We start from the raw sequence: 17,974 nt of genomic DNA, 5'->3' as shown, positions 1-17,974 counted from the left end.
TGCAGGCAGAGGATTAGCCAAGTGAGCCGCGGTGCCGGCCAGGAAAAGATTTAAGATAACGCATGTGTTATGGGGAGAAAGTCCTTATGCTACATGCAGATATATTTTTGTACTCATTAAAACCACATAAAAGTATATTATGCTCTTTAAAGGGTTGATTATCTCAAAACCAGAAATGCCCTTCGGGCTCTCTGTTGACATAACCTACATTTATGAACTCCACCAGCAGCTTGCTAGATTCTCTTCTACTTCATTATCTGAATGGGAGATGTTGTCTTGTGCAATCTTGAATAAATTCGTACATTTTAAAGAAAACATTTTGTCTTGTTATCCAAGATACTTTGATAAAGAGATCTTGAGGTTTCTTTCAAGAATCATTTCCATTGCGAATGTGCAGAGTATGATTCCTTTATTGTAACTTTGAGAAACCTACTAGGGGGACAAGGAAAGAATAAGAGGAAAACATAAAAGCCATCAAGTATGATGAACACTTTCTAAGTGGCAAGCGGGCTTCACAGCACTTCTTTTTCTCAAAAACTAGATAGCTTTCAAGGAAAATACTTTAGAAGGAAAAGATTCCAGGGGGGAAATAAATACTGGATGACATATGATCATTTTCAATTATAAAAAGTTAGACCCCAAAGCTACAATGAGTGTTCATCAAAGATTTTATAAGCTCAGTTCCATTTGTGCAGTTTTCTTTATTTAGAGAGCTGTCAATTGGGCTTCAGGGTTCAATTGCTTTTGTTTCTGACACTGTTAGAGTTCATTTCATTGCCATGGGAAGGGGATGCTGTGTCCTTCATGTGGGCCTACTATCCTGCCATCAGAAGACATGTTTGCTTTGTGGCCTTTCCAATAATCAGATGCACCTTCATGTTCATCTCAGCTATTAGGAAACAGCAAGACTCAATCTGAGTACAGGTTGCCATGTTCAGCCAGTTTGCCTTTGAGAAAGTTAAGTAACCTCTATTGTGATTGGATCTGTGACTCATGGATTTTAGCACAAAAGGCATCCTGTCACAATGGAACAAGCATCATAACGCAGTTGGACATGCTAAATTTGAAAGCCAGGTCCACCACTAGTCATTTCCTATCTCTGAACTTCAGCTTCCTCTCATCTGTAAAATGAGTGACAATTAAGGGTTTTTGTGCAGATTATGCAGAACCACATGCATAGACGTGTGTAACACATAATAAAGTTGTGTAACTATCATCTAAGCAACAGTGCAAACATATGCTGGGGTACTGGTTACGTAAGGAGACTCTCTTAGGTATGCCTCCTGTAATAACCTGAAATACACATGACACCTGTTGCAGAAGGAACAGGTGTGGGATCAAATGCAAAAGAAATGCCTCAACCATTTTACTGCAATGTAATTTTACAATATGTTAGCTCAAAAACTAAAAAAAGGGGGGGGGGATGAAAGATGGTGGGAGGGAGAGATGTAGAAGGAGAGAGGGAGGGAAGTTAGGAAGGGAATATCATTATGCTCTTAGAATTATATCTACAAATCACATTGAATCTGTTAAAAACTATTTTAAAATTAAAAAGAAGAAATGCCTCAAGATACTCTAAAACACATGCTCAGAGAAGCAGATAGGAGCCCAGTTCCCTAGGAAATGACAACCCAGGTTCACTGAAACAAAAAGCCTTCGAAACTCTGGGTGTGTTTGGGTCCCCCTTGTAGTGCTGTGGGTTAAGCCTCCACCTATAACACTAGCATTTCAAACTGGAGTACCTAGTTCGAGTCCCAGCTACTCTGCTTCTGATCCATTTTCCTGCTAATGCATCTGGGAAAGCAGAAAATGCTCCAGGTACTTGTGCCCCAGCCACCCATATGGGAGTCCTGGATGGGGTTCCTGGCTTCAGCCTGGCCCAGACCCAGTTGTTGTGGCCATTTGGGGTATGAACCATGAATGGAAGATAAACACTCTCCATCCCTATCACTCTGCCTTTCAAATAAATAAAATATTTTTACAAAATTTATTTTTATTTAAAAAGCAGAGTTACAAAGAGAAAGACAGAGAGAGAGAGAGAGAGAGAGAAAGTCTTCCATTTGCTGTTTCACTCCCCAAATGGCCGCAATGGCTGGATCTGGGCTGATTGGAAGCCAGGAGTCAAGAGCTTCTTCTGGGTCTCCCACATGGGTGCAGAGGCCCAAGCACTTGGGCCACCTTCCTCTACTGCTTTCCCAGGCACATCAGCAGGAAGCTGGATCAGAAGTGGAGCAGCCATATGGGATGCCAGTGGTGGGTTTACCCGCTATACTACAGTGCCAGCCCCATAAATAAAATATTTTTAGGAAAGGCTAGGTGTGGTCAAAGAGGGGGGAGGTAGATAGAGAGAGATCCTAGGAATAACAGTTGTGGCCCTAAAACGGAGACATCACCTTCGTACTCAGCCCACCTACAAGACCTGGATAATTGCAGCTTCAGTGTCTTATGAGCACGAAGAACAAGACAATGACTATTCTTATCGGAGCAGCTACAGTAGCGGGTCCGCAGCTGCACAACTCCGGAGCCCAAAGGGAAACGGAAAATATTATAATAGCTTCTCTTGTCTCCATTCCTTCTCTCCCAGATGAATTATTTCCTGTTGGAGAACTGGAGCAGGGCTTCCTTCCCCACTCTGGTCCTCTGCCTGCCAGCGCCAGCGGCCAGCTTCACACACACCTGCTCGGAGTAGCGCTCAGCAGGTTCTGGCGCAAGCAGTTCCCTTTACAGATAGTTTCCTGAGGCCAGAAAGCCCGTAAGGGGAGGCGCACTGTTTGGTCTTCAGGTTCCCTGTACTAATAAAATCAAAAGACCATCTCGGCAATTTGCTCCGCCTTCCCAGACATACCCACACATCATGGATACACTTATCACGAATGCGTTCATCATATTCTCTCCAGAAAACACGATTTGAGGGAAAATACATTGTCAACAGCTTGCTAAGAGTAAAAGCTGGAAAAAGACAAGTAATAATGATAACACCAAAGGTGACATTTATTGATTGGCTGTGACAGCATCTTATCCTCCCAACACCACTATTAACCCTGCCTTATAAGATGAAGAAACTGAGCAACAGAGAATGTTGCAACTCGTCTAACTAAGGTCATACAGCTCATAAGCGGATACGCCAACCTTGCACGCTTTTTCTCCACGTTGTAGTGCTTCTTTGGAGAGAGGAACGACTGTGGTGTTTCCCTTTCACACATCTCTTTGAAACCAGACTGCTCACAAGGGACTTCGCTGGATATTGCGCCCCAAATCTCTTCTGTCTTTTTGTTTCCAAAACAAAAATGATGGCAGCCAAAGGTACAGAAGCACCTGCACCACTGTTTTCCGCAGTTTGTCACCAGGGACCTGATCTTTGCCTTATGGGAATTCCAGTCTCTTCTATCTGCATAAGAGAAAAAGTAGTTTTCAGAGTAGAACCTCCAATGGGACTTTAAACAAATCAGTAATGTAACATCTCATAACTCGAATTCATTGCTATTAAGAGCCTTCTTTGAAGTTAAACAGACCTTCCACATTCACATTCCAGAAAAGCCCCTACCGCCTGCCCCCATGCTTTGCCTGGAAAAATCCCCCTTATCCTTCAATGCCTAGCTCAAATGTCACCTCTTTTATGTAGTCGCCCCCAGCCTCACAGGCAGAATTAATCGATCCTCCTCTACGCCCCCACAGCATTTTATATTAGCATTGCTAGTATAGTTCCTACCACCTTGTTTCGGTTAGTTGCATAAGTATGGTCTTTGAGGTCAGAGACCTGTCTTCTTCCTAAATCCTTTTATCCCCATCTACCAGCCTAGTACATGCAATATTTCAACAAATGTAAAACTTCTTTGATTCTAAGATACACTGTTATTTCATCCACTAACGAAAAAATCCAGTTGCAATTACACTATGAAATACTACCAACTTGAAAGTGCATCCCAAATTCTGAATGCCAAACTATTTTTATAAAAGAATGCCTTTTAGAAATAGTGAATGCTGGTACTAAGTGCTCAGCAAATGTTTACAGAATTGGATTGTGGGCGCGAGGTGAGGTGGAGCAGACACTCCCAAAGCGCTGTGACAGGCCATGCTTCTTTATCAATAAAGAATTTATTCCTATCCATTGATGCTCCCATCTACTAATGAAAAGGGAGAGTAACTGCCCAGTTTTCTCCCAGTCTTGATTTTATTTTTTAATTTATTTTTTATTTATTTCAAAGGCAGAGAGAGAAAGAAAGAGAGAGAGAGAGAATCTTCAAACCACTGGTTCACTCCCTATATGGCTGCAAGGCAGGGGCTGGGCCAGGCAGAAGCCCAGAGCTTCTTTCAGGTCTCTCAGGTGGGTACAGGGCCCCAAGCACTTGGGCCATCTTCTGCTGCTTTCCCAGGTGTATTAGCGGGGAGCTGGATCAGAAGTGGAGCAGGGAGTCTTGAACGTGCATCCATATGGGATGCTGGCATCACAAGCAGTCTTAACTTACTATACCACAACGTGGGCCCTGCTTTGCTTTTATTTTGATGTGATCCCATTACAACTCCAAACTGTTGGTTCTGTGACCTTGGCTTCCCTTTCTCCTTGGCCCTCTGGGGTTGATGATTATATACTGTATCCCAGTTAGCATCTGAACCTAGGCTTTCCATACAGCCTTACCCGTAGGGCAGGCCTTGCTAGCTCTCGGCATCCCAGGCTATCTCATCAAGAATCCGCATTCCAGTTCCACTCTACAAATGCACTCTCACCATCACCACCGCTACTCTGGAGCTCATCTAAACTTCCTTCACCATAGTCCTTCCCCAAACACAGCATACGCTCATGCAAGATAAACAAGTTCATCATTGAACACTTCAAATGAATGACCAACAAATTAAGTTCCTCATTAAAAACAGAATCTCAGGGCCAGCAGTTTAAGCCGCCACTTGCAACATGTGCATCCCATATCGGAGAGCAGATTCAAGTTGCAGATGGGACTCCTGGCTCCTGACTTCACCTGACCCAGCCCTGCCCGTTGTGGCGTTCGGGAGTGAACCAGCAGATAGAAGACCTCTCTCTTTTTCTTTCTCTCCTCCTGTCCCCATCACTCTGCCTTTCAAATACATTAATTAATCTTAAAAAATAGAATTATGCTGAGAGGAACGAATCTAGGGGTTTTAATTACTACAATATGAATTTTATTAGTACTTACACAACTCTGCCCATGAAAATGAGTTTTTAAATACAAAGGTGTAATTTTTAAAAGGGGATAATGAGGAAAAATCAAGTAGGGCAAAGAGATGCTAGTCTGCTTTTGTGCCTAGACTCTTGGTGGGAAGCCAGTTACCACCAAAAAACCAAAAGCCAGGGCCAGTGTTGTGGCAATTTTGGCAACTCCTATCAGAGGGCTGGTTCAAGTCCTGGATGTTCCACTTCCAATCTACCTGCTGGTCAATGCGCCTGGGAAAGCAGTAGATGATGGCCCAAGTGCTTGGCACCCTGCCACCTGTGTGGGAGACCCAGCTAGAGCTTCTGCCTCCTGGCTTTAGCCTGGCCCAGACCTGGGTCATTTGGGGAGTGAACAAGCAGATAGAAGAGCTCTCTCTCGTTTGCTCTCTCTTCTTCTCTCCTTCTCTCTCTCTCCCTTTCCCTCTGTCACCCAGCCTTTCAAATAAATAAATCTTTTTTAAAAATCAGCCTGAAAGGCCGGTGCCACGGCTCACTACGCTAATCCTCCGCCTGCGGTGCCGGCACTCCGGGTTCTAGTCCCGGTTGGGGTGCCGGATTCTGTCCCAGTTGCTCCTCTTCCAGGCCAGCTCTCTGCTGTGGCCCGGGAAGGCAGTGGAGGGTGGCCCAAGTGCTTGGGCTCTGCACCCACATGGGAGACCAGGAGGAAGCACCTGGCTCCTAGTTTCGGATCCGTGCAGCGCTGGCTGTAGCGGCCATTTGGGGGGTGAACCCACGGAAGGAAGACCTTTCTCTCTCTCTCTCTCTCACTGTCTAACTCTGCCTGTCAAAAAAAAAAAAATCAGCCTGAAAGCCATCCGATCCCTTAAGGCAAGCTGCCAGTGCCTGGGTTATGTCTATCAGGATTTAGTCTGTCTCCATTTAGCGCCTTCCCCAATCTTAATGAGCAAAGAGGATACAAGAGACGGGAGGAAAAAAAACGAGCCTCCGTTGCCGATTTATTATTGGCAGAGTACCTGTAGATGTTCACACTATGAAAAGGAGCCTGCTTATATGCTTAAAAAGTTCATGGAAATCAATTAAGATGTAAGCTTATTTTGGTGCCAAAAAATCTGAAATCCATGCATAGTTTTTTCATAATTTGCATTTCCTATTAAATCTTTGAGAACGCATCATATGCAAGGATATCAAAAAGTTTTGCACAAAAATAAACTTTTCATTTACTTTCCGTGAAATTTTTGAAGTACTCTCATATTTTCTTTGAACTGCAGGGGCCTGCAAGGTTGGTCCCCTAAAGTATTAGAACTGAATGCAAGCGATGCCATAGGAGTTTTACTTCCACACGCATCTAATGTAATTTACACTAGCAAATAAAATCACGAAGGGGAAATCACAGGTAATTAGAACCAAATGGAATCTTAATGATAGATCTGCTCCTTCATTTTACAGGACGACTTTTAGGCTGAGAAGATTAATTAACTAGATAATGTCAGAATCTAGAACACAAGAGTCCCAGACAGTTCTGACTTCCTAACAGGGAAGACATTTAAACTCTGACAATTATATTCCATCCTCACAGTCAGCTATTACATTTGGCTTATTGGGCTTTAAAATATCACACACATAGAACTCCAATTATAAGGACTCTTGATGATTGATAAAAACAAATGCACACAATAAACTGGCTCGTCACTTCCACTAAAGGGTCGAGATAGTATATTTGTATTCTTAGGGGGCCAGATTCCCGTATAAATCAAGCCAGCTCAGTAAAAGCTTATCTACATAACACCCAACACCTTTCACCACAGTCCTGGCCAACTGGTGATGAAAACTGAGCAGGAAGTTTAGCAATTTTCCACTGGTGGAGTTTTGGAAGAACTGTGTAAACAACGCCCCATGCTGGTCAACATGAGAAAATGCAAAAGCCACGGCTGACAGAAGCAAGACTCCAGCAAAGGTCACAGCAATGTCAGTAAGTCGTCTTTTAGTCTCTGGGAACTGCGGCCAGGTCAAAGGAGAAGGCATGAGGGACAACAGCAAGGGGGGAGGAAGAAGACTGCATTTTTCCCTGAGATGTTTCCATGTGCCTAATTAAGGTTAGACTATAAAGAAAGCAGATATATTTTTGGTATCCCATTGAGTTTGAACAGACAGCTACAAGACTCATAGACTTATGCTACGCTTATACACCTAAATACTATTTTTATTGTTAACATCAATAAACATAGATGGAAGAATACTCATGTGCTAAGGGCATATTGCTCACAAGATGACAAAATGGTTGTTAATGGTTGTATTCATAAATGATTTGGTGAATCACTATGTGTTTCTGAATGAAATATATATATATAATATATATATATAAATATAAAAGATTTCTGAAGCTTAATTTCCATTTGGATTCTCACAATAACTTCATTAGAAAGAGAAAGCAAAAGCTTTGAGGATAGCATCTATATGTTTATAGATACTCTGATTCCCCAAAAATGAAAATTATATCCCATTACACACATTTTTAGTGGTACACAAAGAAAGTACAATAAACATTGATTTGGCTCAAGGACTTGCCTAATGAAAGATGTTTTTTAGCTTTAAAAAAAATCCCCAGGAAAGCCATCAAAGGTACTTGTTGACGTTACCACTGAAGCCAAGTGTTTTCTAAGCAACTCCAGGGCTCGGCTGTTTCTCGCTTGCAGGGTCTTCTCAGCTCTTAATTCATACTTGATGGCATCCAGCTCTCCACGAATCTTTTCCATTTCTAATTCATAATACAACTTCATTTCTTCTTTTAGAAGTATATTCCCAACTTCGGTTTGATGCTTTAACTTTCTAACAGCTTCTTTTAAATCTCTGTTCTCCAGGTTCAACTTGTGGATAATTTCTTTGGCTTGCTGGAGCTCGTCAGTTAAGTTTTTCACATTTGTTGATTTTTTAGATAGATCATTTCTTAAGGCTTGAAGTTCCCAGTCGTTCTTCGAAGTATCCATCCTTGCTTCTTGAAAATTTAGAGGCTTTGTGTCTTTTTTGGAGTTCAAAAGTTCTTTTTCAGCATTTTCAAATTCCTCTTCTATTTTTTTGCATTTCATGTTCAGTTCTTCCAGTTCTTCATTCAAAAGATTCAGGCGGACTTTGGGAGACATGCCTTTGGTGAATTTCTTCCTTGCCTCTTGCTGTAGTCGAGTTAATTCCCTTCTACGCCAGGTAGGGGGATCTGTGCCATTACAGCTTTCTTCAGTTGCAACATCCAAATTAGATAATTCATAGGAGGTAGAATTTGTGTCAGTTTCATTCTTTGATATGATTATCTTTCTCTCTCTCGCACTGCATTCTTGTTCCTTTTCATTTAGTTGAGAAAGACATTCTTTCCTCTTAATTTTATTTCTTTCTTGAAATTTTCTGCTGGGCAAATTGCAAATTCTTTCTGTTCTCTTGGTCTTATCTACAGAGGCTTGTTCAAAAGAATCGGGGTGAGAAATTTCTTCTATAATATAATGTGCACCAAAGAAAGGAGTAAATATACTCTCCCTCCAGTGTTTTCTTCTAGCATCCATTTCTTTAGGCACTTCTTCCAATTCCTGAAAAAGCAAAATTTAAAATCAATGCAAATTAGTGTAGTTCGAAACTGGCTCATGGGTGATGGAGCCTAAATTTAATGGCTGGCTCTCCTAAACGAGTTCTACAGACACTTCCAGCTTTAGAATTCTTCAAATTCTTCAATCCTATGACTATAACTGGTAAATTGACACATTTAAATTTTAGTGTAGACAACCTAATTCTGTAAGAAAGCAACTGCACACGTGAAAACACAATGGTTTCAAAGAAGTGTTTTGAAATGAATAGGTTAATATTAATACCTATACTTTTAATATGTCTGATTTTTTTCTAGCTCTTTTGAATTGGACTACTGTTTATTCATTCTCTAAACTGACTAAAACATCAGGGCCTAATGCAACGTGAGCTGCTTTTGGTAAAACAAACCATGCAGACTTCCTTAAGACTAATTCTGCCAAGTGCCCTTCTGTCTTGACCTATAAATTCCTGCTATTCCAGTCTTGGGCTCCACTTTTAGGCAAGACTGCCAAGTGCACAGAATTCTATTCATTTTGACAGCAATTTCATGATGAGAACCTAATGTCAACAACTGAAAATTTCATGCCGCCAAATGTATTGTTCTGAAGATTCTGACCCAAGTGTAGTTGAAAACTTAGCATACTAACTCACAACCAGTTTTCCATATTAATAAAATGTAGAGAATTTTTTTCCAAAAGTTTTTCCTATTCGAAGGGAATCCGTAACATACAGCTTTCCTGAAGCACTGACATCTCTGATCAATAACTGCTTCTGACTGAATAGGGCATAAAAGACTTGGGCAACATGTTCAAAGGTTCCTGGCATCTGAAGCTACCAAACCGGAACTGCAGCTACCCCTAGAGGGTGGGAAGAAGGTGCTCACATGATTCATTTCATACGGTGATTCACTTGTAATAGATTTGTACCACCACTGAGAAAAATCAAAGTATGTCTGCATCTATTTTATCAGTGCATGCAAATATAATTTTCTCTTGCTAATGAAAAATGGCAAATGTTGTGTATATCTTTAATTAATATTTTCTTTTATTATTTGTAGCGATGTTGGAGAATACAGAAAAGCACGCACACACACACACATACACACATGCACACAAAAGAATTTCCTTCATAATCCCATGTCCTGAAATAACTACCTTTTGGTGTATTATCTCATCCTTTTTTAAGCCACAGAAGCTTAAATAACATAGGCCACGCTACAGGCCCTGAAATGATGGAACAAACCTGATCCCTACAGATACTGAGCATGCCTGCTGCCTACTCCTCAAAAAAGACAAAGGAGATCGACATTGTGGTGTAGTGGGTAAAGCCGCCACCTGTGATGTTGGCATCCAATATGGGTGCCAGTTCCAGTCCCAGCTGCTCTACTTCCAATCCAGCTCCCTGTTAATGACCTGTGAAAAAGCAGCGCATGATGGCCCAAGTGCTTGGACCCCTGCCACCCTTGTGGGAGACCCGGAAGAAGCTCCTGGCTCCTGGTTTCTGCCTGGAACAGTTCTGGCCATTGCAGCCACTTGGGGAGTGAACCAGGGAATGGAAGACGTCACTGTCTCTGTGTCACTTTCTCTTTCTCTCTGTAACTTTGACTTTCAAATAAATAAATAAATGTTTTTTAAAAAACAAAACAGGTAAGGTACTCACTATCCCCAAGGGTAAATCCCTACTGGCAACTGCTTTGCTTTGAGGAAAGAGAATAGTACAGATATTCTTAGAAAAGAACACTTTGGAGATGAAGTTCGGTGAAGGTGTAAAAATCATTGGTTCTGAAGGCAGAAAGCAAGGTCTATTAAAGTTTAGTCAATAAGACCATATTGATTAACTCAGACTTGAGATTCATGGTCTGTATTTGCCACTGGAGCGTCATCTCCTTTCTCTTGCAACAGTGCTTCCTGATTTTTCTTATTCTCGTAGTCACCCAGAAGCCTCTGCGACCTCACTGTTCTTAAAAAAAAAGTTCATCATGATCCTGGCTTCTCTCTTGCTATAAATCTGAGTGCAAATGAGTAGACATTATTGTAGTAATCATAAAGGAAAGGAAACAGAGACAGCATTAAAGAGGGCAGTGATCATTGCCAGTCAAATCTTCCCCCAGATAATCTGTAGAGGATAAAAATGCTTCTCATTAGGTAGCAATGGCAGAGCGAGTACTAGTCCTCTTCCCTAATTCTGAATGAAAGGCATTGGTGGGACTGCTAAGGAACAGGGTGAGCACGGGGCACTGCAAGGTGAGGCCACTTGGAGACTGCAATAGTGACATCCCTGAGATAGAGATCTGAGTAGAGATAAGGATAAAACAGAGACCTCTGTTGATGCATCATTTGGCTCCTTGAAAAAGGGACCTCTTCATCCAACCCTCCCACAAATCTTTGACCACACACACACACACACACACACCCCCCACACACTTTTTTTTTTAATCTTTCACTACATTTCTTCCCTGAGTCTCTGTACAATTTCCTGGGAGTTGGGAAGAAAATGCTTTCCAACGAACCCTGTAAGCCAATGCTTTTCATAGAACTGGCAAGAGTCCACGTATCTTCTAACTGAAGCTCAGAGAGAAGTGAAGTGACCTGAGCGAGGCCACAAGCCTGTAGTTGTGCAACTGGGACCCTGTCTCCCAGGTCAGTGTTTGCTTTAAAAATCTTCCTTATTCATCTGCTAAGTTCCATTTCACAAATTGGAGGGAAAAAAAACCCACTATTTTCAGAGCTTAGGTATCTTTTAAAGGGCCACAAAAGGAGAGAGGAAGAAATGAAGGGGGTGGTAGGGCAAGGAGAATTGCATGTCACATATCAAAGCACACAAAGAGAAAGGTTTGAAAAGCCGTTTGGAATTTCCCTCCCATGGCTTACACAGGACAGGGTCAAGGGGTCTCTGAGCTGCTCCTTTTTTTTCTCTCTCTCTTTCATTGACAAGATATCTTTTAAGTGCTTGTTCCCAAATCCAGTCACAGAGTGTGGCAAAGCCCAGACTGGGGGGGCGTGGGGAGCTGCCAGTCTCATTTTCCCATTGCAATGGCACCGTCTGTTTTTATGCAACGCAAGTGTGGCATTAGTATTCTCTGGCAAGGATGAGGACTACGCTCTGAAACAACGACACTCCTCTACTCTGGCCTGGCAGCCATTTTGTTCTCAATAAACCTGGCTGGGTAATTTGTTGCAGCAGAAGGCAAGCCAAACCAGAAGTCATTATTGAAAGCGTAAGCAGGCTTTTGTAGCGGGTCTGTTGCAAACATTTATTACTGTAAATGCCTACCAAAACACTACACCGGATACTGAAAGACTGAAGGGTAAGGGAAGGAGGCCCAAGAGAAATGAAAAATGGAAAGAAAAAAGCCAGGACACAGGCAGGAAAATAGTATGAGGTCACATGACAAAAGTATCATGAGTGGTCCTCTAAGACAGAAAGCCCCCAGAAGTCCTTGCGGCTGCACTGTTAGGGCATGACTGTCTATAATTTGACTACTATATCTATTTATTTGTGTCTGACATGAATTAATAATGGATTCCTGATGCTTCTAGTTAGTGTTTCACTAAAAACGTCGCCATTCATCCGCCATTATCCGCTATGTCCTTTTTTTTCTTTTGCAGTATCAAAGTAGTAAGGTATTTTTGTAGAGTAAGGGATCTTTTGTGTCATGGAGGTGATTTTTAGTAACCTAAAGAATTTGGGAACCACTGATAAGACAAGTTGAAATGAATTTATAAGGTAACGCCATCTAATATATTTCAAATGTTGAAAGCTAAGTGGAGATTGATTATTTATTATAGATCTAAGTACACTGTTCCATTAAAATCTTAGGTAAATGCATGTCAATTCTCAGGTAGCTCCAGAAGTATATGGTTTATTGTGAAAGAGAAAGCCACAAAACCACCTCACATTCCCTTTCTAGGTAGGGCCCTGGGGAGTATAAACTACTAAGTGGATATGAAATTTAATTGTTTTCTAAAATATTCACATTTTAAACCACATGTTTTAGGGAACATTGATTAGATAAATCAGATTTTTCTTGTTGTTGTTGTCTTATCCATTTGCATTAGAATTGGGTTTCAAAGTTTCAGGACCATGTCTTTGCATAAGTCCAGATCTGCCTGCAAAATGTAATTATTCCTTCAGGAAAGGGGTCGGCAAGGACTGGGAAACAGTTCTGGAAGAACTCCAGAGGCTTTTTCCCATCTCAAGAGCCCTTCCTCTTGAACTTTATAACCTGGGAACGATGGCTGCAAAGGTCGTCTCCAGCTGTGGGGAGCAACCTTCCTCCACTGTCCTCAGCCACTCAGCCACCCTCAACCAGAGGTGTGGCTTGTAGTCATGCCCAGGGGCAGTAAGGTGCAGACAGAGGCCCTGTCCTAGCCCATCTGTGGTGTCAGTCCAAAGTAGGAAAATAGTCTGCCCCACAGGAAGTCACTAGCCTTGCTTCATTGCTGAATTGTCCAATTTCTTTTCTTTTCCTTTTTTTTTTTTTTTTTGACAGGCAGAGTGGACAGTGAGAGAGAGAGACAGAGAGAATGGTCTTCCTTTGCCGTTGGTTCACCCTCCAATGGCCGCTGCGGCCCGCATGCTGCAGCCGGCACACCAAGCTGATCCGATGGCAGGAGCCAGGTGCTTCTCCTGGTCTCCCATGGGGTGCAGGGCCCAAGCACTTGGCCCATCCTCCACTGCACTCCCTGGCCACAGCAGAGAGCTGGCCTGGAAGAGGGGCAACCGGGACAGAATCCGGCGCCCCCACCGGGACTAGAACCCGGTGTGCCGGCGCTGCAAGGCAGAGGATTAGCCTAGTGAGCCACAGCGCCGGCTGAATTGTCCAACTTCTTCGCACTTAAAAGCTGGTTCTCAATCTTTTTTTTCTCTGCGCCCACCTTTTCCAGGTACAAAACTGCCATCATTTCCCTGTCCCCTTACTAAAAGATGCTGACTTGCCCCCTCCACACACCCCAGCCCCATGAGGAAGCTTCCTCATTCTCCACCCTGTTTCACTGGTTTGCAGAAAGCCACTGAACACCAAAATGACGACCTACATTAACTGTCTGATGTCAACGTGGATCAATATATTTTAATGTGCAAAATCATATGGGAGAAAAAGGAGAGCAAATCCTCAAGAACGGAAATAAATATGAACTATGGTAGAAAAAAAGAATAAAAACTACAGGAAGTCATACCTTCTAGGAGCCTCCAATCCTTCACGCGTAAAAAAGAGATAATAAACCTGTTACACAGGTAGTAAGAGAAATGACTGAAAGTGGAAATGCGAATAATCTTTAAAGAGTACTGTAAACAAGGACTTGGGTTCCTTTTCAAGTTTTCCTTAATCTTCCCTTCCAACATAAACCAGCCAATTAAACAACCAAACGCTTCAACACAGGTGTGTGTTTCAAAGTTACCCACCTGAGGACCTCAGATCTCAGCAAAAGTCAGTTTGAAGAAAAATGTAGGTACTACTTTAGTAACGGGTTTAGGGGAACCTAAACTCCAATCTTAATCTAACCCGTTTCCCCAAGGAAGGATCAGCCCTAACTCTCGTACATCACTTGTTAATGTCCCCAGATTTCTGACGCTCAATGGACTCTACCTAAACAGAAAACTGGTCATGGGGAATGGGACTGGGAATGGGAGAGGGAGGAGGAGGTGGGGTGGGAGTGGCGATGGGAGGGTGGGTATGGTGGGGAGAATCACTAGATTCCTAAAGTTGTACTCATTAAATAAAAAGGTTTCTTTGGGGAAAAAAGATAAACAGAAAACTGGTCATGTCCTCTACAACCTAAGATATTTGCATGTTTCTTGCCTATTGCTTCACCAAAGACTTTGCAAATATCTCAGTGTTTTCAGAGCCACCAAGAATTTCTTTAGAATACTATCATTGGAAAGTAGTTTGCAGATTAGCGGAGAGGAGTTACACTCCCCTTTTGCCTGGGCTTCCACAGCATTTTGTACACACCTTTATTAGATCAATATGCCAACAGCATTTGGTGTCTTGCTTTTTGCATCCCTGCTACCTAACACATAGCAGTCCTCGACAAATATTTGTTGAGTGGATGATCCTAAATCTTCCTGAAAACTCTACCACTCTGATTCTAGCTGAGGGTTTTTCTAAATATAATGTCTATATATTTTTTCTAAATATAATGTCTCCTCTGTTTTGAGTGATGTTTTAGGGAAAAGACTTTTATTTTCCCCTTGAACTTTAGACAGCTTAGCTATGGTCTTCAAAACACTTTGCTCTCATATTTTTATGAGGCCTTTAGGAAAGTGTACTGACAATGCAGATTGATGATTTAGTTCCAGGTTTGAAGATTTACACTGGGTGAGGCTACGACAGGGTAGCAGCCAGCACAACTGTACTTACACTTCCTGAGGTCCAAGGTCTTCCACTGAATGTTCTTGCACTCCTCCAGCTTGAACTAGAAAAAAAATTCCACCGCTCTCAGCGTAATCAGGAAATACAATGAGCCAGAAAGCCCAGATTCATGTTTCTATCTGAGCACTAGCTAGATGAAAGTCACAAGCAATAGGGGCCAGCTTTTGGCCCAGTGGTTAAGCGGCCAGATGGAATGCCCGCATCCCAAGCTTCCTGCTTAATGCGGACCCTGGGAGGCAATAGGTTGATGGCTCAGGAGCTTGGGTCCCTGCCACCCACATGGGAGACCCAGATTGAGTTCTGGGTTCCTGGTTTTCCAGGCATTTGGGGGAGTGCCTCAATGGATGAGAGTTCTCTGTTCTGTGCTCGCTCTCTCTTCTCTCTCTCTCTTTCTCTCAAATAAATATCTTTTAAAAGTTACAAGTGATATTTTTAGAACATTATTTGGCCTATTTGGAGTGTGATGCTAAAACACTTGGAGGTCGTTCTCATTTTAAGTGATCAACCCATTTTCCCAACTTTGATGCCATGACATGTTTCCCTAAGCAATGCAAAGAGGACTAGAAGAATGTTCACCTCAAAGGTGAGATGCCTCCTCACCTTTCCTACCTATTCAACAAAGGAGCCGCCCGCCCCTGGCGGGTCATTAATGGGCTTGCTAAGGGCCACAACAGCAAAGGGCTGGAGCCCAGGCCTTGCCTCCCTCCTTCAGAACGTAGTTAATTTGAAAAGACAACCACCCCCCCAACCCTGAGAAGGGAAGTGATCCCAATTTCTTCCTTAACCTTTCCAGCGCCGAACTCGTGAAACAGGTGTTCACTTCCAGGACAAATTGCCTTCTCTATTGTCTGGCACATACTGAGTAGGGAGCTAGGGACCACGGAAAACTGGGCCTTGTGAATGGGTGATCGCCCCCAAGTCTTTGTTATTAGTGTCAAATGATTCCTTTACAAAGAAAAGGTACGGAGTCCCTTTAATTCTGAAGGCTGGGGCTTTATTAGTATGGGAGTCACATTCCTGCTATAAAGCTGCACCTTGGTATGCACAGTTCGGGGGTTTTCTCTCCGAATGGTTAACTGAAACTCTTGCCCTCGCTGCTTCCAGCCAACACATGGTGGCCCGGGGCCGAGTGCTGCTCGGGCCCCCAGCGCAGGTGACACTTTCCACCTCCCCAGTCCCGTCCCTGTCGCCGGCCGGTGCCCAGAGAAGCCTGGCCCCGCTCCTCCCTCCACACCCCCAGCCGGTTCTCTCCCCTCCCCGAGACTCCTCAGCTCCGGCCTGGGGGCTCTAAAGACAGGAAGAGGCTCTAAAGCCGGTGGGGTCCTCCCCGGCTCCCGCCCCGCGGCACCTCGGGCCAGGGAAGAAGAGGGGAGGGCTCGCGTTCCCTTCCGCAGACCTACCTGGAAGCGTGGGTGTGGTCTGGAGAGCCGTGTCCCTACTTCCCCGAAGCCGGCCACCGGCGCGGGCGGCAGCCTCTCGTTCCGTGCCGGCCACCGCGACCCGGCCGGTCCAGCCGGAGCCACAGCCACTGCAGTGCAGCGCCAGCGCGGGCCGCGCCGTTGCCTAGCAACCTGGCCGGTCCGATTTAAAGAGACCCGGGCTCTGGGGACGGGTGCTGCGGGGCCGGCAGCTTGCCTGTCCGGCAAAGCCCAGCTAGAGGACTGAGCATGCCCGGTGGGGCGGGCACCGCGGCGGCTTCAGCCTGGCATGAAATAAGAACTCAGAAGAAGAGAGCTGAGTCAGGGTGGAAAGAGGTGAGAAACTGCAAGGCAGCCCCGCCCTCCGCGGGATTGTTACGGAGGGGCTGGATGACTCACAAAGCCATGTGGACACTGGGATTGGGGGGAAGGGAGGGTAGAGAGGGGGTGGTATAGGGTTAATCTCTGGGCTTGCTGTCGGTATCTTAACACTCTGGAGGGTTTGGTTCAGGGTTCCTCACAATATGGGAGTTCTACCCCACCCCACAGCACCACGTACACCCTTAAAGATCTACTCAGGGGCCTAGCCAGAATTTCCGACCTGCACCAACGCTCTAAGGACCTTGGGTCAGGACAGCATTGTCCTCTCCTATGGAACAAGGGACCTCTATCTCAGCCCATGGTTTCCTCCTGTATCACTCAGAATTTGTCTGAACCACTCTCGCCCCCATCTGAATTTGAAACCTATTAGGGGTGACTAGTTGTGCACTATTTTGTCAGTTCCCAAAGTATTCTCTTGTTGTTTCAAAAGTTGTTCACAACTCCCAGGATTTGGTTGCGTGATAAGCCCGTGGCTTTCATTATGGTTATAGATTTCAATCATGGTCTTTTGTTGGATAAAGACATTATCTTATCAGACTTTGATTAGCCTGGCTGCCAATAGGATTCTTCATTCACCCACAATGGCGCAGGCCAAGGCTCTGGGACCTGGAGCAGTGCACCTGAGGTGTCTGAAATAGTTTCAGGAGTGCTGCTGAGAAGAGCTAGTGTTTTCTAGGAAACATGAAGGTGAAAGCAAATACCGGCCCTGGGATCTCAAGCGGAAGGAGGTTTAAGCACATTTTAAAAGTAACAGTTGAATTTATCAGGGCTCCCAAGGGAGTGACTTAGGAACAATGCCAGAATACATTTCAAAACGCCTAGGGAGCCGGATCTGACAAGTGTTTGGGAGCTGGCAAAGTCAACACGGTGGGAGGGAGGGCGAGGCCTAATGTCAGTGTGTGTTTTATTATGCACCCATCCACATGAGCCTGCAGGATTCTAACCAAACTTCTTCCCAGGATGTTAAGTCTCCAGATTGTCTTGTATTGATCATTTGTTACAATTCTTTGACTATAATAAAGGAATCCTCTTAATTGCTCTGTGCTTCAGTTTCCCCAATTAAATGGGAATAATAATTGTATCTAACTT

General features: G+C 43.8%; 1 protein-coding gene across 1 annotated transcript; it reads right to left on the bottom strand.

Annotated features, from left to right (window-relative positions):
• Positions 1-2,967: 2,967 nt before the first annotated feature.
• On the bottom strand, positions 2,968-16,829 carry CCDC160 (coiled-coil domain containing 160). The gene is made up of 3 exons (XM_070066784.2): positions 16,487-16,829; positions 15,075-15,129; positions 2,968-8,718 (listed from the first exon to the last, which is right to left on the bottom strand). Exon 3 carries the CDS (start codon positions 8,692-8,694, stop codon positions 7,735-7,737), a length of 960 nt encoding a protein of 319 aa, XP_069922885.1. The 5' UTR covers positions 8,695-8,718; positions 15,075-15,129; positions 16,487-16,829; the 3' UTR covers positions 2,968-7,734.
• Between the last annotated feature and the right edge of the window lie 1,145 nt (positions 16,830-17,974).

This window comes from Oryctolagus cuniculus, chromosome X (assembly GCF_051225735.1).
Source record: "Oryctolagus cuniculus isolate XC-2025 breed Fujian yellow rabbit chromosome X, ASM5122573v1, whole genome shotgun sequence".
Taxonomy (NCBI): Eukaryota; Metazoa; Chordata; class Mammalia; order Lagomorpha; family Leporidae; genus Oryctolagus; species Oryctolagus cuniculus.
The sequence above is the reverse complement of the archived record's forward strand: the minus strand, read 5'-3'. Positions and strand labels throughout refer to the sequence as shown.